At 60.2% G+C, this 24,534-nt stretch overlaps 2 protein-coding genes across 9 annotated transcripts in view; both read left to right on the forward strand.

Annotated features, from left to right (window-relative positions):
• The window catches only part of Midn (midnolin), a 10,165-nt gene extending 2,388 nt beyond the window's left edge, over window positions 1-7,777 (forward strand). Inside the window, exons 3-9 of one of the 4 annotated variants that reach the window (XM_055607801.1) lie at window positions 869-956; window positions 1,143-1,205; window positions 3,061-3,189; window positions 3,286-3,600; window positions 3,810-3,948; window positions 4,522-4,794; window positions 5,767-7,777. In XM_055607801.1, coding sequence (XP_055463776.1) covers window positions 869-956; window positions 1,143-1,205; window positions 3,061-3,189; window positions 3,286-3,600; window positions 3,810-3,948; window positions 4,522-4,794; window positions 5,767-6,044 — 1,285 coding nt within the window. In that variant the 3' untranslated portion in view covers window positions 6,045-7,777. Of the gene's footprint in view, window positions 1-868; window positions 957-1,142; window positions 1,206-3,060; window positions 3,190-3,285; window positions 3,601-3,806; window positions 3,949-4,521; window positions 4,795-5,766 lie in introns of all 4 variants that reach the window. The other 3 variants (XM_055607800.1, XM_055607803.1, XM_055607802.1) reach the window with 3 other exon arrangements.
• Window positions 7,778-16,769: 8,992 nt separating this feature from the next.
• Cirbp (cold inducible RNA binding protein) lies at window positions 16,770-21,239 on the forward strand. 5 transcript variants are annotated; one of them, XM_055607758.1, is made up of 8 exons: window positions 16,770-16,866; window positions 18,356-18,464; window positions 18,542-18,648; window positions 18,729-18,867; window positions 18,955-19,036; window positions 19,310-20,856; window positions 20,936-21,036; window positions 21,109-21,239. In XM_055607758.1, exons 2-6 carry the CDS (start codon window positions 18,362-18,364, stop codon window positions 19,407-19,409), a joined length of 531 nt encoding a protein of 176 aa, XP_055463733.1. In that variant the 5' UTR covers window positions 16,770-16,866; window positions 18,356-18,361; the 3' UTR covers window positions 19,410-20,856; window positions 20,936-21,036; window positions 21,109-21,239. The 5 variants fall into 5 exon arrangements, with proteins under 5 accessions (XP_055463733.1, XP_055463734.1, XP_055463736.1 ...); XM_055607759.1 differs by having other exon boundaries at window positions 19,310-20,551; XM_055607761.1 differs by having other exon boundaries at window positions 19,310-19,380.
• Window positions 21,240-24,534: the final 3,295 nt, after the last annotated feature.

The following is a 24,534-nucleotide window of genomic DNA, read 5'->3' on the forward strand; positions in this document are numbered from 1 at the left end:
CCTGCGCCCCCTCCCCCGTCGGGGTCTGCACAAAGGCAGGAGCGCCCCGCGGGGCCACAGGACGCCCAGGAACTACGGGGGTGGCACGGCAGATGTGGGCCCCCGGGATGGCACGGGGGGGGGGTTGTCCTCAGCGCCGGGAGGGGGTGCAGAGCCACCCCCTCCTGTGCCGGCGGTCTCGCCGCTTCCGCATCTGCTTGACGGCCCCCTCTGCGTCTGGCTGTCTCCCCATCACTTGCGTCTCTCTGCCCCCCTTTGTTCTCGCTTCCCCACACCTCCCCCCAACCCGGTATTTAAATCGCCTCCAGGCCAGGGAGTCCCTCACCCCCCTCCCCGTCCCCTCGCGGGCCTCTGGGGACACACGGTGTCCATCCCCAGCGGAGGGGCCTCAGTGGGGGAGGGGCGAGAGGGGGAGGGTCTTCTTTGTTTGAGCAGCGGCCTGCGACCGGGAGGGAGGAGGGGGAGCCTGGGTCGGCAGAGCCCCGGAAGGCCTCTCTCTAAAAGAGCCCGCGGCGCCCACAAAGACGGGCCCGGGCAAGAAATGGGGAGTTGTAGGCAGGAGCTGGCCTGGAGGGGGCTGCGGGGGAGGGTGGCAAAGAGCCCACGGGGGTGCAGGTGATAAGAGTCTCGTTCCTCGCAGGTGTGGGGGGTGCTTTAACCCGGAGTAAAGTCATCCGGTGAGGAGGGGGGCTCCCAGGACCAGGAGGCCTCCCCGAGGCACTCGGAGCGCCCTGGGGAGCGAGCGGTGGGGTGGGACGCGCGCTCGTCCTCCCCACTCCTTGCGCACGCACAGCCCTCCTCCTCCTCGGCCTCCGCTTCCGCGTCTCTGTGTAGTCTCCCGTCTCACCCTCTTCCTTCCTACCCCCAGCCGGCTCAGTTCGGGGAAGCTGCAGGAATTCGGCGTGGGGGATGGGAGCAAGTTGACGCTCGTGCCCACGGTGGAAGCTGGCCTCATGGTAAATGACTGAGGGGCGCGTGCCCTGGAGGCTTCTGTAATCTTAACCCTGGCCACCTCACTCCATAAATGCACCATCTTGTCCCTTGGAAAGAGCTCTCCCACCCGACCCCAGTTCACAGGGCCCCTTCCCCAGCTCCCTGCTCTAAACCCACACTGAGGTCACTCTTCATCCCTCTCTTTGTAGTCTCAGGCCTCAAGGCCCGAACAGTCCGTTATGCAAGCCCTGGAAAGTTTGACCGAGACCCAGGTAAGCACCCGCCACCGTCCTGACCCGGAGGTGGGCTCTGGCGGCAGCGGCCACGCCTAGGGACACCCTTAGAGCCTCCAGCTGTTTGTGCTTCCCTGGTGGCCTGTGGGGGAGGGGAAGAAAGCCCCGCCTTGGTGCCAGCTTGGCCTGGTCACCCCGCTTCCTCTTCCTCCCTACCTCCCCCAGCACCTGACCAGCTGACCTTGAGAACTTTTCTCTCCCACGGTGGCTGCCATTGGTTGGGGGGAGAAGGGCCGATCTTCCCACCAGCCCTGACTGTGGGTGACCTTGGCCCATGCTCACTGGAGCTTGTCCCCTCCACAGCCTAGTGTGTGCGCCCTCCCACTGTAGAGTGTGCGCCCCTCAAAATAAAAACTCCGTGGGGGGTGCCTTTGGAGAAGTAGGGTGACAAAACAAGCTGCCGATGCAAAGGGGTGGGGAGTCTCCCAGCCCCCCCTCCTCTCTCTGGTCTTTGTTCTCTGCCCCAACAAGGGGAGGGGCAGGCAGGGGCACCCAGCCCTAGGCCAGGGAGGCCTCCACAGGATGTTAAGAAAACATTTAGTAAGCAGCCAGGAGGGAGGCTGGGCCTGGCTCTGAGGAGGGTTCCCAGATTTGTTGAGGGTTCCCCCCCTTCCTTTCCGCATATTCTTGGCCACAGCAGGGCCCTGCTTGCTCACAGCGGCCCAGCTTCTCTAGTTCATTGGCACAGTGGCAGAGCAGGGGAGCAGACTGTGGCCTCCCCTGATAGGGGTAGTGGGCAGGGTCCCAGGACCCTCCCCTGCCCAGGCCTGGATACAGGAAGCCTGCCCGTCCAAGGTTCCCACTGTGGTGGCAGACGTGTGGTATACTGTCTCCCCAGCTAGGGGCGCAAGGGCTCTGGAGCTGGGTGGTCCGGCCTCTGGGTCCTTGGAGCCAGAGGTGGGGGCTGAAGGTGACTTCTAGCCCCGCTTTGAGCAGACTTGCCTGCTGGTCTGTGGGGGATGGGCCTGGCGTGAGGGAACTAGAAGGGGCGTTACGTGGAGCCTTGAGAGCCCCACAGTGCATCACTCACCTGGCCACCCATTTGTGCCTCCCACCCCCACGAGAGAAAGGGGTGACCCCAGGTGCTCAGGAAGCTATTTCAAGCCTGTAAGGGAGTAAGGCGGAGGAGGACCTGGGGCGGGGAGGCGGGAGTTCAGGGTCTGGCTGCTTTCTTGCCTGCTCACCCCTTCATCCCCTCCCCATGGGGCCCCAAGTGGAGAAGGTTACTCCAGCCCTCTGCCAGCAGAGCCAGGGGAGGGAGTTGCGAGGCGGCCTGGTGTGACTCATAGCCTCTATGTCACTTCTCAGAAACCTCCACTCCCCCCCCCCCCCAGCCTCTGGGGAGAACAAGGCTGATGCCAGGGCCCCACAAGTGGGGGAGAGGGTGCCCAGTGCATCCAGGGGTCAGGTAGGCCCACAGAGAAGCCCCCACAGTGTGCGAGGCCGGGGAGGGGGCAGACAGCCAGCAGGTCAGAGAGCGCATGCTTACCAGAGCAAATGGAGGCCCTTGGGGACAGGCCTCCAGGCCCTTCCCCTTCTCACAGCCCAGGACATATAAATATTTATCTTGGGAAAGCAAAGGTTGAGTGGGGAGGTCCTTCAGGATTCAGCTTAGCTGTTAAGAGAGAGCCTTACAGGGGTTCTCCAGTGCTAGACTCACAGGCAGGCAGGATCTGGAGGCTGAGGTGGGGGAAAGGAGAGGTGATGATTTGAGGGAGGGCAGTGACCATCAGCTGGGCCCCGCCCATCTGGTCCCAGTTTCCCCTTTAAAGGACCCAAGTTGGCTGGGGAGAACCAGGGGCTCCAATCTGACCCACCTCTGTCCCCCCCACAGCCCCCAGCGACACCCGGGCCAGGCCGGGCTGCCGGAGGAGGCTTCCGGAAATACAGATTGATTTTATTTAAGCGTCCGTGGCACCGACAGGGACCCCAGAGCCCAGAGAGGGGCGGCGAGAGGCCCCAGGTCACACACGGCGGGGAGAGCTGGGCCGGGTTGGGCCGGGGGCATCGGGAATGAGAACGCCGTCCACTGACGGCCGTCTCCCGCCTCTCTCCGTAGGTCAGCGACTTCCTGTCAGGCCGCTCGCCTTTGACCCTGGCCCTGCGCGTCGGGGATCACATGATGTTCGTGCAGTTGCAGCTGGCCGCCCAGCATGCCCCACTCCAGCACCGCCACGTGCTCGCCGCCGCCGCCGCCGCAGCCGCTGCGGCCCGGGGAGAGTCCAGTGTGGCCGCCCCGGTGTCCTCGCCCTGTCGGCCGGTGTCCAGTACCGCCCGTGTGCCCCCAGTATCCAGCAGCCCTTCACCCGTGTCCCCCTCCCCCGTCACCGCCGGCTCCTTCCGATCCCACGCAGCCTCCACCGCCTGTCCTGAGGTGAGGATGGGAATCTTCTCTGCACTGGAGGGGGGGGCGGGGCTGGGGGCTCCGGCTAGGTGGCCTTGGTCATGTGCAGGGGAGCCCGGACTGCAGATGGGAGCCTGGGGCTGGTCGGAGGGCCCTGACGCTGCCCTTGGAGGCTGGGGAAACTGAGGTGAGGAGTGCCCCCACCGAAGTACCCACTTGTCTCGGTCTCTCTGCAGCAGATGGACTGTTCTCCGCCGGCCAGCAGCAGCGCCACCTCTACCCCAGGCAGCAGCCCCACTGCCCGCTCCCGCAAACCCGGTGCCGTCATCGAGAGCTTCGTGAACCACGCTCCGGGGGTCTTCTCAGGGACCTTCTCTGGTAGGTGTGGCCACACCTGGGTGTTGTTGAACTCTAGAGCTTGAGGTCCCATGTCCCCGCTGCGCTCTCTAAACCTCTTCCCCCGGGAATCTGGGGCGCGCACCTGTGTGACCCGAGACAACATAGGGCATGCCACCTGTGCCCGTGTGGTCACGTGGGCTCTGCTGAGGCTGCGCTACTGCTGGGCCACACCCTTTTTCGAGATGGGCTCTTCTTTAGGTCCCCCAGCCGTCTTGGGAGTTTGGTTTGGCTTTGTGTTTTTTTGTCTTTTTGGGGTTTTTTTGGTTTGTTTTTTGAGACAGGGCTTCTCTGTATAGCCTTGGCTGTCTTGGAACTCTTGTAGATCAGGCTGGCCTCATACTCAGAGATCCTCCTGCCTCTGCTTCCCAGAGCGCTGGGATCAAGGGTGTGCGCCCAGCATTGGCTTGGGGTTAAGACCTTGCTGCAGCCTCCTGAGTGGCTGACAGGTGGGCGCCACTGGACCCAGGCACTGCACCTTGCTGTCTCCTTCCCCCACACTGAACAGCTGACCGCCTGGGGCTCACGGGGGCTCATGGTCCTTTCTACTAACAGGCACACTGCACCCCAACTGCCAAGACAGTAGTGGGCGGCCGCGGCGGGACATCGGCACCATCCTGCAGATACTCAATGACCTCCTAAGTGCCACTCGGCATTACCAGGGCATGCCACCCTCGCTGACCCAGCTCCGCTGCCATGCCCAGTGCTCACCTGCCTCACCGGCCCCTGACCTCACCCCCAAAACTACCTCCTGTGAGAAGCTGGCAGCCACAGCTCCCACCTCCCTGCTCCAGGGCCAGAGCCAGATCCGAATGTGCAAGCCCCCTGGTGAGTGCTCCCCACCCAACCCAACCTCCCTGTCGGTCAAGGCTTTCTCTTTGTGAGCTGGTGGCAGAGGGAACAGCTGACCTGCCTGGGGTCCCCCTGGAGCTGGCAGCCGCTCCCCTCCCCCCCAGACCTGCCCCAGCTGGGAGAAAAGGAGGCAACTGTTTGTTGCTGCACAGAGGGTCCTTGTGAGCTCCGGAGGGCCCCGGCCTCACTTCCTCCTCCCCCCTCCCCAGGCCCATCTCCAGATGGCCTTTGGCTCTTTCATGAATGGCTGAATCAGTTCAAGCCCCTAAGATGGGCCAGACGGGCCCTCCCCCACCCGAGCCATGGGATGGTCGTGGCCACTGTGCCCTACCTAGATCACCTGCCTCCACAGCCCTGTTCTCCAAGGAGGGAAAGTGAGGCAGAAGCTTTGTAGCACCTGTTCTGGAAACAGGTTCTTTTGAGGTTGCTTGTTTGGCGTTTGTATTTCATTAGCGAGATCCCCAGTCTCTCACCAGGGGCCTCTAGGCAGGGCTCTCCCTGCTCAGTCAAGCCTTCAGCTCTCTTAGTCTTTATTTTCAGAGGGGTTTCTACTTTGTTGTCCAAGCTAGTCTTGAACTTGGAGTGTTTGGGTCTCTGCCTCCTAAATAACTGGTGACCAGTGTACCCAACCATACCATGCCATTTCTCCTTTGGTCTCTTGAGACAGGGTTCTTACTATGTAGCTCGGCCTGTCCTGGAATTTACTCTGTAGACCAGGCTGGCCTCGGGCCTCCTGCCTCTGGAATTACAGGAGTGCGCCCTGCTTACTTCCTGCATTTCTGTGACTAAGCCCTGGTGCAACACTTAGTCAGCCCACAGCCCTACCTGCCCTCCCAGCATTCGCCAGGAACGGGAGTAGGGCTGGGGCATTGTGTGTCCTGCCGTCCGGTGGTGCTCCGGCCTGAGAGTCCGGGCTCAGGGTTCATGGAGGCCTGTCCCCTTTTGTAGGAGACCGACTGCGACAGACAGAGAACCGCGCCACGCGCTGCAAAGTGGAACGCCTCCAGCTCCTGCTGCAGCAGAAACGCCTGCGAAGGAAGGCCCGGCGGGACGCCCGGGGTCCTTACCACTGGACCCCCAGCCGCAAAGCTGGCCGCAGTGACAGCAGCAGCAGTGGGGGCGGAGGTAGCCCCAGCGAGGCTGCAGGCTTGGGCCTCGACTTCGAGGACTCCGTTTGGAAGCCTGAAGTCAACCCGGACATCCAGTCCGAGTTTGTGGTGGCTTAAAGGATCCAGTCCCCTTGGGTCTGTCACGTCCCGGACCCCAGACATGGGCAGGGGGAAGCCACAGCACGGACGCTGAGCAGCCCAGCTCTGGGGGGCAGGAGGTTACCTCCATCGCCACTCACCAGCCTTTCTGATTCTTTTTTAGCTCCTCCCCCTGATTGTCTGCCCTGCATCCCTGGTCACATACCCACCTCTTTCCTCCCTCACCATGGTCGCGGCCTCTGCGCCAGGGCCCTTCCCTCCCACCTTCTCCAGCTCCAAATATGTAGCAGTCTGTTCCCAGATGGCCCAGACGGAGGAAGCCACCCACCCCAGCCCTTCCGCTCTGTGCAGCTCTCCCCACCCCCACCAGAAACCCGATTCAGGATTTTAACTCCACGTAGATTCTCCAAGAAGCACTTTACAGATGAGGGTTGGGGACCCAAGAGGAGTGTCCCCCACCCCCACCCCCGTCTGCAGACTTGGCCTCCATTCCAGGCCAGCTGGATCCCCCGCCCCTCCCGCCCTGGAAACTAAGAGATTCAACAGGGAAATACTTCTTTGTCCACAATGCCCACAGCCTTCCTTCTGCCTCAGTCTCTCAAGTGCTACAATGACGGGCCTTTGCCAGTATGCCTGGCCGGCCCTGCTCTCGCCCCAAAAAGCTGGTTCGATGGCAGATGCTGTAGCTGGTGGCTGTTTGTTGGTTAGGTGGGGAGGCTCCTTTTCCTCACAGGAAGGGACAGGCCTCCAGCCACCCTTTCTGCAGGACACTGCCCCACTGTCCTCTCCTTCCTCCACACACCCACTCCCCTAACCTTCCTTCCCGATGGAGCTTGGGGGACTATTTATAGATTTTGTTTCTCTGACTGAGCCAGTAATGGTTGCTATTCTCTAGGAAAAAAGCAAAACTGGGGGGTAGGTGGTGGGAGGGGTCCCCAGCGAGAAGCCCCTGTCCCTCTCCTCTCCAGGCCCTGCTGGGGACGTGAACCGAGGGACCACCTCACCTGTAAGGCGGGATGGGGAGTGGGCTGTCGAGCTGTGACAGCATTAACCCCGCTCTGGGGAGAGCACGCTGCTGGGCCACTTGGCCCTCCCCTCACACTGGGGCCGGTTCAGCAGGGGTCAATCTGTGGTTTTCGTTGTTTTTCCCTCCACATTGAAAATTTTCGTGATAACGGGATGTGTGTCCACCCCAACACCTGTCCTCGGATCCCTTTGTTCTAGTGTGTGGACCCCGTCTTTGCCTCCTCACTGTGTTCAACCTTAATGGTTTGGGATGTGAACGTGTTGACTAGCTGTAAAGGTCTTTGTGGGGGGTGGGGTGGGAGGGGATCCCGAAGGGTAGAGGCCAAGCAAGAATTCGGTTTGGTTTGGTTTTGTTCTCAATTTTTTTTTTTTTTCCAAAAAAGAAAAGGGAGGGTGGGCTAGGTGGGTGCATTTTTTTAAAGCTGTCTTGGATACCTATTTAAATGTGTGTTTTGGGTTTTTTTAGGATTTTTTTAAACTGCCTGTGAAGTGTCCCTGGGCTGAGGGTGGAAGCCTCAGGCGGGAGCCCACCCATAGTTCTTCCCTCTGACGGACTTCCCCACATAGCATTAGCCGCCCTCGGGGGGAGGGGGAGAGAATCCGGCTGTGGGGCTCCACCTCGCCCAAGTCTTTTACTGAAAATTGAGGGGTTATAAAAAAAAAAAAAAAAAAAAAGCTTACACGAGCACCGAATTTCAAATAAAAAAAAATGAGACGTAACCGTAGCCCCCGTTTGCTCCTTAGGGATTCCAGAGGCCCCTTGTTCTAGGACTGAGGTGCCCTGGTTCCCGAAAATGGTTTCCCAAGCCGCTTCAGCTCGGGTCTGGCAGGAAGCTGCCTAGGGCGGAGGGAGGGAGGGCCTCGCCACTTCCTGCTACCCGGGGCCGGAAGTCCTTCTGGGCGTGGGGCCGGGGCATGCCCTGGGCGACGCTTTCGCCTTCACTTCCCGGCTCCACCGTGGGCAGGAGACGGGAACGTGGGAGTCAGCAGAGGGGCAGAGCTTCCCAACTCCCGGGAGCTCGGACTCTGGGAAGGACTTTGCAGAGTCTCACCGCCCGGCGCCTGCCGTAAAGTGATTGCGCCAGGCAGTGTGGGGTCGGGGGCGCTGCGGGTTCGTGCTCTCGGGGAGCTAGACCAGCCAGGCCAGGTGACTAGCCCCTCGGTGCCCACCCGAGGGCGGACTCCTTCGGTCCTCTGCTCCCCCTATGCCCCCTGGTGATTGTGGGGACTTGGCACCTCCGTGCCTTCAGAGTTCGAGCTGACACAGTTCTCTGTCTTTCAGCCTCTTAATCCTCTGTCGTTCTGTGCGCTGCTGTGGTCAGAAGTAGTTACACTCCCATTTTATAACCCAGAAGACTGAGGCCCCAACACAGCTTTGGGCTTGGAGGTGTCGACTTGTAGGAATCTATGTTTTCAGCCGGTGAGGGAGCAGCTGCTTCCCCGAGGGTGGCCTGGGACTCCTTAGGAGCTTTCTGCCCCTCCCTCCGCCCAGCAACCCCAGATCGTCCCACGCCCACACCCGGAAGGCGGGTGACCCATCAAGCCTAATCCCTGGAGAGTTCATGGTCAATACGCTCAGATATTTGGGGACCACAGGACGTAGGTGAGGGGCTGGTGGAGATGGTTGCAGGTGCGTGCATGTTGGGAGTTTAAGGTCACGACCTTTTGAGGCTGTGAAACCTCCAGATCACCACAAAGCTTTCTGCACCCCGCCAGCGCTCAGGGCGAACGGACTAACCACCGCAGGGCGATCGCACGGTCCCCGAGTGGAGGCCCAGTGCGCAGGGCAGGTAAGGAGAGGTAAACCGAGGCTCAGGACAGCAAAGGCAGCCGAACTCGCAGAGGGGCGGGGTCGGCTCCTCGCTTCCTTCCGCACCCCCCGCCTGCACAACACCCCATTGAGGAAAAAGCTGAATGGGAGGGGGCGGCCCCCCGGAAACCTGAGATGGAAACGCGGTTGCCAGGGAAACGCACCGAGAGAGGCTCCCGACGTCACCGCAGGACGAGCGCCCCGTCCGCCCCCGCCCGCGCTTCGGCCCGGGGTCCGCCCGCCCGCGGGGAGGGCTCATTGGTGGAAGTGCCTGTCGGTCTTCCGGGAGCGCCAATTGTTTGAGGTTGTCCTCTGGAGGCGGGGCCTCCGGCCTGGCGAAGCCGAGTGCGCCAGCTCGGAGGCGCTGCCGCCCCGCCCCTCTGCCCGCGTGTCTGCAAACTTGGGGGCGAGAGTCGCAGCTGAGGCTTGACGGCTGCGGCTGGGCCTGGACGGAAGAGGGGGCGTCCCTGGGGGTGTCGCACGTGGACCCCCCAGCACCGACACGCCACGTGCACCGCGCTTTGCACACCGGCGTTTCCTGCCACATCCCCTTTGGGTTGACTGACGCCCCCCCACACACACCCGGTTCTCCTGCATTTCCCAGCCTCTTGGGAGGACTTGAAGAAGGGAGGCGACCTGTAGGAGGGGGCTTTGCGGGAAGAATAGGAGTTGGCCAAGTATTGCTGGAAGAGAGAAAGGGTGTGTTGCGGGGACAGCAGTCAGGTAACGTTGCGAAGGGGATAGGGAGCTAGGAAAAACAGACGCTGGTAAAGGCTCTGAAGGAGATCCCCCAAGTCTAGACTTGAGCGGTGGGGGCGGGGCGCCTGGCCATGACCCTGCTTATAATCACCCTTTGGGAGGTGGAGGCAGCAAAAGTAGAACAGGTTTGCACGGCACGAAATTCCAATCATCCGGAAGAAGCTGCGAGGGCTGGTGGCAGGGATGGAGGATGGGGAGGGCGAGGATGTTAAAATGCACGCTCGTACTTGGGAGGAGGAGAGGACCCCCGGGGCAGGAATTCCAGGTCGCCCTCAGCTGTCCTGGCCTGTGGTCTCCTTAAAGAAGTGGGAGAGAGGTGGGTGGCGCACACCTGTCCACTCAACGCTTCAGAGGCTGAGGCAGAAGGATGACTGCGCGGTCATAGCCGAGCAGTGCTAAATAACAACCTTGTGCCCAGGCTGGCCCAGGGTGAGAAGACCACGGGAGGGGCTGGCGACCAGCAGTGGCGTGACCTGCCAAGCCTGCCAAGAGGGTAACCTCGCAGATGGGCAAGTTCTGTGACCAGGCAGCCGGGGGCGGGCAGAAAGAGGTCACTAGGGGTCATGGCTTCCTGCCAGAGTCTAGAGTCCCCTGGGGGGAGGGGTGGCCACGTTCCAGCCGGGACCTGGCAGTAAGCTCTGAGAAGGCAGAGGTCTGGAGGTGGTGGCTCTGCGTGGGCAGCCGGGAGGAACAGAACCCGTGGAGGAGGCCAGAGATAGTACCCACAGGGCATAGCCGCCCCCGTGGGGCCTCAAGCAGCTCCACCCTCCTGCCCGGCCTTGGGAAGGAGGCTATGCTGGCGGCGGCTGGGCGTGGAGTCTGATTCCAGCCCCACCCACGGCCACCCAGTCCTCCCCGGTGTCACGCGGGGCAGGTGAGCCGCTCAGCCTGCCAGGTGGAGGAGGAGGGCTGTCACCTGGACGCCTCCCTGTTCCTGTGCAAGGCTGGCTGGGTCCCCGGCTCAGTCCCTTCAAGCTTTTCTCTATTTCTGTCTCCACACAGACCCCCTCTATTTTCGTCCTTTCACTGGCTGGCCCACCCTTCCCCTCCCTCATTTCCGCCCCCTTCCTCACCCTTCCTCCTCCCCTTACATTCCAACCTCCGCCCCCGCCCCCAGCCACAGGGCCAGCTGCTGCTTTGGGTGTCCAAGGGACTGATAGGGAGGTGGGTTCTGACTCGGGTCAGAGGTCCTCCCTCAGAACAGGCGGGGAACTGGAGAGCGTGCCCTCAGCCTTCTGGAATGTGGGCGGGACAGGTCCCTATTGAAGGAGGAGGTCATCCTTCTCCCCAGCAGGCAGCCGCAGACAGCTGTCATGCCCCACAATCCCTGAGCAGAACACCACCAAGCTGAGGCCTCTGGACACTCAGGGCAGCAAGCAGCTGCACTGACCAGAAGCCTTTATGAAGACTGTGCACCAGGCTCTCGTTGCACAACACCCACCCTGTGAACCTGATCCTGACCCCACACTTTGGTTCTTGCACACCCAGGGCCAAGCATCTCAGAGATAGGTGAGGTCAGAGATTGGGAGTTCAAGGCCAGCCCGGGCAATTTAGTGAGCCCCCTGTCCCCCTTGGCTTGTAAAGGACGAAGCAGGCTGGGTGCATAGCTCCGTGGTAAGCGCTGGCCGCCTTGCTTGCCTGTTCTGTGTTCCCCACAGGAAAAAAAAAAGGAAACTGAAAGAGTTGGGGTCTCTTTATTGTTTTAAATTGACTTCTTTCATGTGTATGGGTGGTGTGTGTGTGTGTGTGCGCGTGTGTGTGTATGCGAGCGCATGCGCCATGTTCGTGCCTTGGGGCCGGGTTGGGGCTCAAGCCACTGGAGGACTCCTGTCGGAGCCTCTGTGACTGCAGTTACAAATGCCTGTGAGCCACTATGTGGGCATTAGGAATTGAATCCAGACCCTCTGGAAGAGCAGCCAGTGCCGCCAGTGCCCTTGGCTGCTGACACATCTCTCCAGCCCCAAGCATTGGGATATTTGCCCAGCAAGTAGTGCTCAGTATACCTAGGACTAAAGACAGCACCCTCCCCCAAACAACCACAGGCCAGCCAAGGAGAGGCAGGGCTCCCTGCTTCTGGACTGCCTCTGATACGACTGGTGGGAAATTGGTGTGTTGGTTGGAGACAGATGTGCCCTAAGAAACTGACTGCCCGTTGTTGGCTTGTCATCCTGGCACTCCAGAGGGAGACATGGGAGGCTCACTTTCCATACAGACAGTCATCAGGGACAGCCTGGGCTTGGTGAGACCCTAAGTCTTCTGCGGAATGTTGGCAGTACACACAAATCGGGGCAGGTAAGTGACAGCTGAACAACTGACATCCGAAGAAGACAGAAGGAAAGGTTCAACTGCCACCCTTGATCCAGTCCCCGCCAGACCCTGGAGGCTCCCCAGATCCCACTCACTTCTCAGATGAGGCAATGGGGCCAGGGAGGCGCCTGGGTGCCGCCTACCCAGACAGCTGGGCCCGTGGGCTACGGCTGACCCTCTGGGGTGGGTGGACAGGTGTTGGGACTGTCTGCCTGCTCGGGGACCCTCCAGGCACATGGAGGTTGACAGATGCGTCCTGACCTGAGGATTTGCACACACATGTGACTGTCCCCATGCAGCTCAGTGCAGAAGAAGTACTGCAGGCCACCAGCCCCAGGCAGAAGCCACTCCGCTCACCTCAGTTTCCAGGGAGCCTGTCAGTGGGTTAACCCTGCGAGGGAGGCCACAGCACAGTCAGCTGTGCGCGTGGGTGGGCGTACTGTGAGTGGACAGAGTGGAAGAAGGCTGGCTCTCCGGGATGATGGGTGGAGGAGGCCCTCACAGAGCGGCATTTGAGGACCCCTGGGAGTAGATGCCAACCCCTCCCCTCCAGCAGCTATAGAAACCCAAATAGATCCTTTCCCAGGATGGTGAACCAGCTAGCGTCTGGGGTTTCCTGGGTGTTGTAGCAGGGCGCCCGCTGCCTGTCCCTGCTCCAGCCACCCTGTTGTGGTTTCCCAGTCCCAGCTGTTCATAGAGACAGGCAGGCAGGTACGGGGAAGCCCGAAAGGTCTCTCCGGGATGCAGGCAATGTACGAGAGACTCAGGCATGTGCACTTGACTGTGAGGCTGATGGGTCTGCTGCAGAGGGTGTGGGCGTGCACGTGTCGAATGACATGTGTGGCGTGTCATAGGATGCGTGTGCTGTCTGAGGCGTCCGTCCCTCTGCCGCTCAAGGCCCAGGTCTGGGCAAAAGCCTGAAGGGCCAGGCCTCCCAAGCTTTCAAATTCCCATTCCTGGGATGTGACTCAGGGCTGAGGGGAGGGATGAGTCACAGGAACTTAGGCCTAGCCTGCCCGGCCACAGACCCCCTTCCAGAAGCAGAGGGTAGTCCCCGTGAGTGGCAGGAGGCCAGCCCTCAGACGCCTGGGGCCTCCCGAGGAGTCCGAGCCCACCCAGCCAAAGGCGAGCTTAACGCTTACAGCAGGCTCTGGACTCATCAATTGGAAAGGCCCGGGTGACTCCAACACGGTGCCCACCCCGGAACGTGAGTCACGCCACCAGGCATAGATGGCTATATTAGCAACGTGGGTCCCGGCCCACCTCAGTCACCACCACCCAGCCCTGCCCTGAGCATCTGCCTCCAGGTTGTGCTCATGGTTTTCGGCGTCACAGCGCCCCATCCACCCACCCTGTCCTTAGGGAACGCAGGTCAGCCGTGCAAAGATGACTATGTCCTCTTCACACACACCTAACGAAGCCAATGCCCCTGTCCACGGGAGCCAGATGTTTCTTCAAATCCTCACGTTTCCATCTGGGTCCCTGCGGGTCTCCTGCCCACGTGCGCACATGTGCGCCACACCTGGCAACACACGCACACAGACTGCGTCCTCCACCCTGGCTCTGGTCCCAGAGGCTCTGGGGCCAGCTGGGCGGCTTCCAGGCTTTGCCATCACGGTCCCACTTGTGCGCCCCCGCCGGGCAGAGGCCAGGTGTCCCCGGCCCCCGCCCAGCCGAGAAGGGGGCGGTAATTACGCGGCCTCGGGGTGCCCCCCACACACGCGCCTTTCATCCCGGGCCACGCCCGTCCCCAACCCAGACGCTCATTACTGCCTCCTTCCTGGTCATTAGCCTAGGTGCGGGGAGGACCGGGAGGGCAGACGGGTATGGGGTGGGGGGAGCGGCGCGGTGCAGCGCCCCGCATTGTCTCCATAGCGACACCCAGCGTGGAGTGGGGTGCCGTGTGAACCAGAGATCAGGATTGACTGGGCTGGCACCCGGCATCCCCTCGGATCTATAAACGACCCTTGAGATCCAGGCCGGCCCCCAGTGGCCGCGGACGACAGTGACCCACCGGGCGACGTCTGGGCCCAGTGCTCTGCCCAGCTCGGGAGCGGTCCTCGAGTGTGGGGTCCACCTGCTCTGGTGGTGCGGCCCAGCCACCTCCCAGCTGGGCACCGTGAAGCTAAGCCGGCACTGTCCTGGTCTCTGTCCGTGATGACGGTCCGCGGTGGCGACGTCTAGCGGTCACAGCGTGGCCAAGCAGCTGGCGGCCGCCCGGGAAGAGGCGGGACCTCAGTCCCGAACGCTCCGGCCGAGGCTGCAGCGCCCTCTCGTGTCCTCGTCGGGCAGAGAGAACCATTTTTGAGTCGCGCGTGGTTCTGGGGTTCACAGCGTGGGTGGAGATGGGTGTGTGTGTAAGAGGGCTCCAGCCGCTTGTAAAGCCCACCAAAGGAAACAGAGGGTCCTGGTGGCACGCCGAGCCACCTGTGCACGCGGGCACAGGTGAGTGCCCGGGGAAACACACCTTAGACACCAGTACACCAAACACGCAAGAGACACACCCTGGAGCGGTGTTCGCGGGTCCCGTTTGCACGCTTTTCTGGGGGCTCGAAATGGCCGTGAGTACTGGTGGAGCGCAGCCCAAAGGAGCTGCCTGGTAGTAGGCTAAGTAAGTGGGTGCTGGCTGAATGAATGAATGAATCAATGGATGAATACGCAATTCCCAAAACCAGGAACTGGTCTCTGAATGGGGAGCAGACTAGGGACCCAGAATGACCCTGGGAGCTGAGACGGGGACCCAGTTTTCCTTCCGGGGGCCCACACCAGCACTGCCTCCTCCGGCTGTGCTGGCCTGTGGTCCAGCGGTCCCAGGTTCCCTGAGGTTGTGGTGCCCTCCCCTCCTGGATGGCGCACGTTGAGGGGAGGGGAGGCATGTTGGTTTCTCGGCTCTTTTTAATAACCTCCTTGCGTGAGTGGCTGACGCAGCAGGCTGCTCTGACGGGGATGGGAGGGCTGCGTGCAGGGAGTGAGGTGCAGAGGGTGGCCATGAGTCACCAGCCGCCATCCAGGGGGAGGGGAGCGTGGAATTCCTGAGCGCTTCTGGCATCCTTCTGCTGGAGACAGCCGGGTCACGGGTCACCCCGACCAACCTCATCTGAGGGTCAGTGAGTCTGGGGCTTGGAGCAGGGTTGGGCTGTCTCAGCCCTCAAAATCGCCAGGGGCAGTGCCAGAGTGTGGGGTTCCCATCGCTGACATCCAGGGAGATGTCTGCACTGGCTGGGTCCTCAGGAAGAAGGCGTAGAAGTCAGAGGTGAACTGTCTTAGATGGGGGTGAGGATCCTTGCAAAGATGACTCAGGCCCCCTGGGTCTCATGACCCTCAAACCGGAGTGAAAGGAGAGAACTTGACCCTCTTACCCCAGCTACCTGGGAGGTGAGGCTACAGAGTTCAAGGACAGGTTTCGAAACTTGGTTGTCTCCAAAGAAAAAGCTGGCTTAGTGGTGAAAAGCCCTATTCGCTCTTGCAGAGAATGTGGGTTTAATTCTCATTTTCCAAGTGGGGTTCACAATTGTCTGTAACTCTGGATCCAACACTCTCTTCTGACCTCTGTAGGCACAACACATACAAACGGGGTGAGCAGTCTCTCAGGCAAAACATCCATACATGTGAATAAATGTGGGGTTTTGGTTTTGTCACACACACAGATATATGCGTAGTCCTCACTGTACTGGAACTAACGCTGTTACCAGGCTGGCCTCAAATTTACAGAGATCCACCTGCTTCTGCCTCCCAACCAAATGCTGGGATTAAAGACGTGAGCCACCACCGTCCCGCTATAAATGTATTTTTAAGAAGGCTAAGGACGGACGTAGCTTGGCTTAAGTCTGTGCCGGGAATCCTCCAGCAATGGGCTGGGGCCGTGGCTCGGATAGAGGCCCTGCCTACGATTCCCCAGTGAGAGGCTAGAGGGCACAGCTCAGGGATAGAACCCCTTCCACAGCATGCTTGAGACCCTTAGGGCACATGAAGGACGCGGGTACATGTAGGTGAGTGTTGTTCTGCCAGTTGTGCGGTGAGGGGTATACACCTGGTTGGGGTGGAAGTCAGGGTCCAAACGGCAGCGGCAGGGCAGGCTGACACCGTAGGCAGACTGAGTCTGTGCAGGTGAGGAAAAGGAGGCAGTGTTGACATCGTGGGTAATCCTGGGATGGAAACCTTAGGGCTGGACTTATGGAGTGTCCGGGAGCCTTGCGGGTACAGAGAATTGTTGGGCATCAGTTGTATTGGGAGGTTCTTTTGGACTAGGGTAATTCGGGAGGATTTGGGTTCGTGGGCAAGAATGGAGACGAGGAGCCAGCGAGATGACTCAGTGGATAAAGGCGCTTGCCGCTAATCCCCAGTTTGCATCTCTCCAAGGAGAGACTCTAGAAAATGGTCTTCTGGCTTCCACACTTCCACCCACAGGCGTTAGCAAGTAAATGTAAAAAAAATAAAATAAAATGAAAAGAAAAAGACTGGAGAAGTGTGAATAAGTCGACCAGTCAAGGTTCGAGCCATATTTGGGAGTCCCACTGAGGCAGCAAATGCTCTTTAAAAGTAGAGGCCTGAAGCTCTTTGTTCCCCGCCGCAGGCCAACCAGGCGGGGACCAAGGAAGTGGGTCAGCTCCGCCCCCGAAACGCTCTGACCCCGCCCCCTGGTCGCTAGCGGGTGGGGGAATGCGGCTTAGGCACATGGCAGCCAATCACAGAGCTCAGCGCCTCCGCGCGGGCCGGGATTTGGCCAACAGAGTCCCGCCCCTCCAGCGAGGCAGCTGCCGAGCCCGAGGCGCCGGATTGGCCAAGGTGGCGTAGTAGGCGGGCTCGGGGGCGTGGCTCCAGGGGCGGGGTATATCAGGCTGGACTCGGGCGCGCCTCCTCGCACTCGCGCGTTAGGAGGCCTGGGTGTTTGTGGCGCGCTGTCTTCCCTCCCGCGTCCGGGACCTGCCCGACTCAGCGGTGAGGGCTCGGCGGACCGGCTCCGAGGGGCCCGGGGCGGCGGGCGGCCTGTGACTCTCGGGCGAGGCGGAGCCGCAGCGGCACGCCCCTGGGACTTGGGGGCGGGCCCGGGTTGGAGTCCGCCCCGCCGGCGGCAAGGCGGGCAGCGGGACACCGGGGCCTCACGCTTCCCCGTGGGCGTCCTCCACCGCGCGGCACCCCCCGGGCCGAGGCCGCCTTTAATGGTGGGCTATTTTGTAAAATGGCGGCCGCGAGGCTCTGAAGGGCTTTGCCGGCGAAATGGCGGGACTGCCGAGTGCCCGGATGGAATGGCGCAGGGAGCGCGCGTGGCGCATGCGCTGCTCCGGGGGCGGGGCGCGCCTAGTTCCCGAGTCTTGTTCGTGGATGTGGAGCTGTGTCGCGTGTGACTCTTCTTCAGCTCGGTTTTCTCCTCCCTCGTGGTTCCATGTGGGAAGAAAGCACATGTAGTTTTGAATCTTGCCCTTCTGCGTCCCAACCTTGTTGCCCCTCAGGTAGAATGGTCCAAGTGGTCGGGGCCTGGTTGTCCCCAGCCAATGATGGCTTTGCTTAAGTGCCACGCCTCTTCCTGTAGCCACACCTCTTGGGCCAAAATTCCAATCCACAATGCAAAAGCCATTTCTCTAGTCCTTAGTTGAGTGAACCTGTCGCTCCACGTTGCATCCCATAACTGTCACACCTCCCAGACAGAACCCTAAAAGCGTATTTCAGTGATGAAGCTTCTCTGGCCCAACAACTTGTAGCTAGTGAGGATAGGAAGTCGCTTTGTGTCCCCAACCACACACCCCCTCTTCCAAAGTGAAGAAAATGCCAGCATGCCAGTCTAGCTGGGTGATCCAGACCTTGGCATCCTCTGCCTAGGTATAATGAAGGGGCACTGCAGGAAAGGGACTAGAGTTCATTTGTATTAAGTCCTAGAACCATCATTAAGGTCAGCCTCTTATATGACACAGTCTTACATGTGGGTTTAGGATGGTTTAAAAAGTAGGAAAGATTTCCCTGGTTTTGTTTGTTTTGAGACAGTGTGTATCCCAGGATAGTATCCGACTTGGTCTGTAGTTGCGTATGGGTTTGGACTTCTGATCCCTGTACCTCCAAATCCCAAAGGCTGGAGTATTTGTTTTGAAACAATCTCCCAAACTGTCCCACAGTGTCCTTTATTTCCATCTTCCTACCTCAGTGGCTCTAGTGGCTGAGTGACAGGTGTGAAACACCAGTTGTGGTTCAGGTTTCCCAGGAAGGCCATGGGTCACTTTTATATACAAAAGTATGTAAGGGGGGAGAAGAGGCAGGAGACTCCGTAAGCTTGCAGTGGCCTGCCACATCCAAGCACTTAGGCTAATGCAGGGAAATGGAAGGCCATCCTGGGCTTTAAAGGGAGGCCCTGTCTTGAACTTTGTAAAGCCTAAGAGTATACTACCTGGGGGGAGGGGTGGCTGAGGCAAAGCAAACATCTGTGGTGTTTGCACAGGCTGCCATGGCATCAGATGAAGGCAAGCTTTTCGTGGGAGGGCTGAGCTTCGACACCAACGAGCAGGCGCTGGAGCAGGTCTTCTCCAAGTACGGGCAGATCTCTGAAGGTGAGGCTTGGGCAGAGAGCATTGTTCTTGGTTTCTCCTCTGGAGGCACTGGGCATAACCAATGCCTCTCTCTGCAGTGGTGGTGGTAAAGGACAGGGAGACGCAGCGATCCCGTGGCTTTGGGTTTGTCACCTTTGAGAACATTGATGACGCTAAGGACGCCATGATGGCTATGAACGGGAAGGTGAGGATCAGGTCAGGCAATTTGGGTTGCAAGGGTCTGGTGTGGAATGGGGCACAGCTGACCCTCTCTCTATCCCACAGTCTGTGGACGGGCGGCAGATACGAGTTGACCAGGCTGGCAAGTCTTCTGACAATCGGTCCCGCGGATACCGGGGTGGCTCTGCAGGAGGCCGGGGTTTCTTCCGCGGGGGCCGCAGCCGGGGCCGTGGGTTCTCCAGAGGTGAGTGCTGGGAGGCCTTAGGCGGCTGGTGGTGGGACTGCTGCAGGGGTAGGGACTCAGTGACTCTGTTCTCTCTGGCATCTACAGGAGGAGGAGACCGAGGCTATGGAGGTGGCCGCTTTGAGTCCCGGAGTGGGGGTTACGGGGGCTCCAGAGACTACTATGCCAGGTAAGCCAGAAGGGAGCCTCAGGGAAGTTCAGCCTTGGTGGCAACAGCTGGGCCTAGGCTGTGAGAAAAGGGAGGTTGCATCAGCTGAAAGGGCGAGCTGCTGCAGGTGTTTTGTTTTGCTCTCTGCTGGGCACCCAGCTGGCACTAGGACTTCGTATACAGGGCGGGCAGCCTCCACACTGCACCCACTCTTGCCAGCTGCAGCTGGTGTAGGGAGGAGCCCTGTTGCCACTAGAACTATGCCCTGTAGTGTCCATGTGTGTCCTTCCACAGCCGGAGTCAGGGTGGCAGCTACGGTTATCGGAGCTCTGGCGGTTCCTACAGAGACAGTTATGACAGTTATGGTAAGTCTGGCTCCAAGGACGCCACCTGAGTGGCGTGCGGTTGGGCTCGGTGAACCCTTGTGTCCTCAGAGCATCTTAGGCTGCTCAGCCTGGGGTGCAGTTCCCAGGCCTGCCAACTGGACAGGGCAGGTGCATGGAACCCTGTGCCACCTCCTGCGCGCGGGTGGAGCGCAAGCTCCAGTGCCTTTACACTGTCCCGCTTCTGTCCTCAGCTACACACGAGTAAAAGCCCTCCGCGTCCAGATCGTCCTTCCATGGCTGTAATTAAGATGGGGGAGCTTCGCTGAGCGTTGTGTAGTGAGCACCTCGTTCCCACTTTTGTAGTCCTTTCCGTTCCCACCCGTCGGCAGCCTGCTGCTGGCCCGAGACGGCCTCCTGACTAGACTTCTTTTTATGAAGTGCTGTCTATTTTTAAGCGTTTTTAAAAACGTTTTGGAAAGCACTTCAGATTTTACTGTTTACCATGAGCCATGGGTTTTTGTTTTTTTTTTCTAAATTGTCTGGTTGTGTGGGTTTTGGTTACTTAATTTTTTTTTTGGGTTTTTTTTTTTGTTTTTTTCTTTTTTATGTGGCCGACCATGAAGTCTGGCGCCCCACCCCTCCTGAGATGAAATGGACTTGATTTGAGCAAGCCATGGCTCTCCAGCTCCCCAGCTCCACTGTGGAGCACAGCAGGTCCCGCCCGTGGGGCACAGGTCCGTGGGGACGCAGCAGTCCAGGAGGCTGTGGAAGTGTTTATTTATATTGTCCTTTTTTACTGAAGATATGCATACTCCATCGATGTTGTATTCACAGTGGCTGAGGAATTCTTGTACGCAGTTTCTTTGGCTTCACGAAGCCGATTAAAAGACCGTGTGAAACGAACCTCGCTCTGACCATTTCCCTTTCATTGCCGACTGAGCTGCGGCTCCGTGGCCAGCAGAGCAGCTAGGAAGGCAGGGCAGTGCGGGAACGGGAGTGGGCAGTGCTGAGGGGCAGCGGGGCAGCAGAGGCCTCGGCGTGCAGGGCCGGGTGCAGGCAGGGCCGGCGAGGATGCCTGCCCCGCCAGTTCCAGGCATTCTCTGCTAGCCTCCGAAGCCGCAGCCCTCGGGGGACAGACGCGAGCCACAGACCCTCCGAGACTCGCCCGCTGCTCCCCCGCTAGCTCTGTGCAGCTGGCCTGTGCCTCGAGGTAACACCTTCCGGCGTGTCGCATCCCTCCGGTTTATAGCTCACTTGGACGGAAACTTAGGCCTGGGGTTGACCTTTGAGTCCTGGAAGTTGAGTCAAACTGGTAGTACCTCCTTCTGGTCCTCCCGCAGCCGGCCAGAACCACCGGGAACCCTGCCTTCGTGGACATGACTTGTTCCTTGCTCGCAGGTCCTTGAGACCTGTGCTGCTGCCTTTAGTTTTTGCCCAGAGTCCGTGAGGCTGCTGAGCGGCGCTGCCACCTTGGGCCATGGCCACCTTGGGATGAACCTCGAGGGCGCCGCGAGGGTGGGGGCAGAGAGGCGGGGAGGCGGGAGGGCGCTGCAGGCCCACGGGGATGCCGGGGTCACATGCCTCTGTTTGGCAGGATGAAGGGGACCCAACCTGAAGCCTGGAAGGATGGCTGTGGTGACGCCGGTCCTAGGGTTCCACAAGAGCAGAAGCCAGAGCCGGCGCACAGTTGCCCGGGTGAGTGCGCGGGGCCGGGGGCGTCCCAGGAGTGGACGAGGCTTTCCCTGACCCATCTCCTTCCTCTTGCAGACATCCTGAGCTGGCACCGCTCCCAGACGGTGCCTAGGGCTTCCTACAGGAGCGGAAAGCGAAGCTGGGCTGGCGCGGTCCGGGGCAGGACGTTGTGGGGGGCGTCCTGAATAAAGAGCTGTGACCCAGAACCCCGACTGTGTGGCTTGGGGCTTAGATGTGGCGCGCAAGGGCGGGGGCGCCTGGGAGCCGCGGGGAGGAGCCTCGGCGCCCACCTATCTGCACAACCGGGCGCTAAGATGAGCAACCCAGGCGTGCGCGGGGCATTGTGGGCGGGGCGGGGCCTCCGCACTTCCTCCTCGGCTCCGGCATGGCGCCGCGCACGATGCTGTTGCTGCTGCTGCTCCCGTGCGCCACCCCGGGATCCGCCGAGAACTCCAGCCTGCCAGCCGCACCTTACAACTACACGAGCGGGGGGCTCCGGGACACGGGCTCCGCGCTGCTTCGCCTGTTCTACGTAGTCAGCGGGCTCTGCGGCCTGATCTCGCTTTACTTCCTCATCCGGGCTTTTAGGTGCGTTAGTGGGTCCAATCAGCATCTAGTGAGTCACCCGAGGGGTGGGTGGCCGGGAGGGCACGTGACTCGGCATCCAGCCTGGTTTTTATTCCTGACTGGGTTTCGTGGCGGGGTAGCAGCTTCCCCAGTGCAGAGGTGAGAGGTGTGCAGAAAACCATGCCGGACTTTGCGGACTGCAAAACTCCTACTCTTGGCTGAGGGATAGTTTTTGCCTAGCATGCACAAAGCCCCAGGTGCCATCCCCAGCCCTGGGTGCTGAACACGCCTGTCATCTCAGCACTTGGGAAGTGGAGGCAGGAGGATCCCTTAATTCCTGCAAGACGTTTTTTGTTTTTTTTTTTTTTTTAAAAAAAAAGCCTTCATTTTGTGTTTTTATCTAGCTGCCTGTGGTCTAAATAGAAAGCTGCGGCTGATAGGCAGCATCCATGCACCTGCCTCCACGGCTTTGACCATGTCCGGAGCTGCTCTTGTAGCTCTTACAATGGAAGGATTCACACTGGGCATTGGCCACATGCCTTGGGGATGGGGGGGGTGCGCAGGGAAGGGAAAGAAAGGAGCATGACTGGAGGCCACCAGCGCCGAGGTGGCTTCTGAGGGGGGTGTGTCCTACAGACTCAAGAAGCCACAGCGAAAGAGGTATGGACTCCTGACCAACACAGAGGAGCACGAAGAGATGGCGTCTCTGGACAGCGAGGAAGAGACTGTCTTTGAAACCAGGAATCTGAGATGGTACGAAGGACTTCATGAAATTGAGGCAAGGGTTGAGGGTGTAGCTCAGAGGTAGATCCTCCCTTGGAATCCCCAGTGAGGGACTGGGTGGGGGGACCAAGGAGGCGGGGTAGCAGCATGCACAGAGTAGAGCTGCACAAAGGAGCAACAAGTGGCTCCAGCAGGGTTCTGAGCGGGGCTCTGTGTCCTAGAGAACCAGGACCTTCTCAGGCATGTGGGCCTTTCCAAGGCCCCCGAGGGAGCCTTGGAGACCTGTGGTCTCTTGCTACCCTGGCGCACCTGGAAGGGGCACCTTCCGCAGGCTGGGCTGGGGTGGAAGGAGGCCCCATCCAGCCATCATCCCTCAATCCCTTGCCCTGCCCTGTTCCTCCCCTTGCAGATGTTGAGGTGGGGATGGCAGGCCAAAAGGACGAGAAAGCGCGTGTAGTTCTGCAGGCTCTGACGTCAGCCTTCCTGGAGGGAGCTTGCACGGCCCCTGGGAGGGTGCGAGGGCCAGGACAGCACAGAGACCTCGTTGAGACCAGCCCACAGACCTGAGGCCCTCCAAGGCTGGGCTGATTTGTGCTGAGCTGCCCCCCTGCCCCCCAGAAGGAACAAGGCGACCCAACGACGAGATGTGACGGAGCAGACAGACCTTGGGATATTCATGTACACCTTCCTACTGTTTGGGGGACAATAAATGAAGCTGCCGCGGCTTTGTAGCTCACCTGGAACCTCCCCCTTGATGCCACACCCAGGGGTCCAGGCGAAGTGAGGGGGGTGATCCCTCCCTGCCTAGGATGAGGCTCTTCCTGTTGGTGTCACTGTCCCTAGAGATACCTACCCATCCATTCCTCAAAACAAACTCGTTCCGAGGCTCCCTCCCGTGACACCCTGGCTCAGTGGTTTGGCACCTATGGCAGAGTTTCCGAGGAGCCATTGCATTAACCAGTCGTCTCCCTCTATGTTCTCAGTTTTGGGGGAGAGGGACGGGGTGCCTAAGTCACTTGCAGCCTGATTTCCCTTGGTTTTCCCAGGCTACTTTCCAGACCACTCGGCCTGGCCATAAGAAGAAGCTGCCACCAGGTGGCAGCCACATGCCACCCAGCCTCCCAGGACCCGCCAGTTCCTCTGGGCATAGGTCTCCAGCCCCTCTGTCGCTCCCCTTCAGAACCCTCAGACCTTAGTGTCCCAGTGGCTGGCCTGGGCTCGTCCATCCCCTGCCCTGTGGGATGCCCAATCTTCATCACCCCAGTGGGCTGACCTGGGTCCCGGAGCTGCCGGGTCCTACTAGGGGTGTGGGTGCCAGGCTGGATGGTGACATCGCTCCGTCCTGTGGTCGGGAGGAAGAGCCTGGCCACAGCCCAGCTCTGTCATCTCTGCCTGTCCCCTCTAGTGGCTGGGCCCCTGCTCAGCCCAGGCTACTCCCCGCAGGAAGACTGCTCTGCACCCCCAGCTTGCACCCAGGGGAAGCCAGAGTTTCTGAGTCACTCTGGGGCCCCTGGGCACTGTTGGTCACTCCCCATCTTTGTATGGTGCCTGCTGGGATGGGCCTGATTCCCGGTCCCCCCGAACTCTGTGATCTGCGCCCCTGGTCCCACAGCTCAGCCGTTGCTGGAGCTTCAAAAGGCAGGATGATTAGTCTAATGAGGTCAGGAGAGACCCCAGCCCCGCCCCAGCCTCCACTTGCAGGGAGAGTGGCCCCGCCACCACCCGCCTGTCAGCAGTCACTGCACCCCGGCATTAGTACGGATAATTGGCAGTTCCGTCAAGGTTAATGCACTATTAGCCGGCGCTCTGCACAGCTGAAAGCCAGGAAAGGGGCCTGTCAGGCAAGATGGAAGGCCTTGGGGCCTGGCCAGCCTGTGTGTGCGCCTGGGGCAGCTCCCAGTGCCAGATTCATGCATAGTGGGGGCAGGGCCTTGAACTCAACACAGTGTTGCCACCTGTACCCATTCGAAATCTGAGCCCTGGGCTGGCAGAATTGCTTGGCAGGTAAAGCCACTTGCTGCCAAGCCTAAGTTCCAACTCCTGGAACCCACACAGACGGGGCAGAGAACTGAGTGCTGTAAGCTGTCTCCTGACTGCCACACCCCAATACACGAAAAATAAAAGAGCCAAGGCCTTTCCTGCGGTCCCCCCAAAGCACCTCCTGGATGTGGACAAACTAGGCCTCTGGGGGGGGGCACCCTAGCTAGCCTC

Source organism: Psammomys obesus, unplaced genomic scaffold (assembly GCF_907164565.1).
Source record: "Psammomys obesus unplaced genomic scaffold, mPsaObe1.curated_primary_1811, whole genome shotgun sequence".
NCBI lineage: Eukaryota > Metazoa > Chordata > Mammalia > Rodentia > Muridae > Psammomys > Psammomys obesus.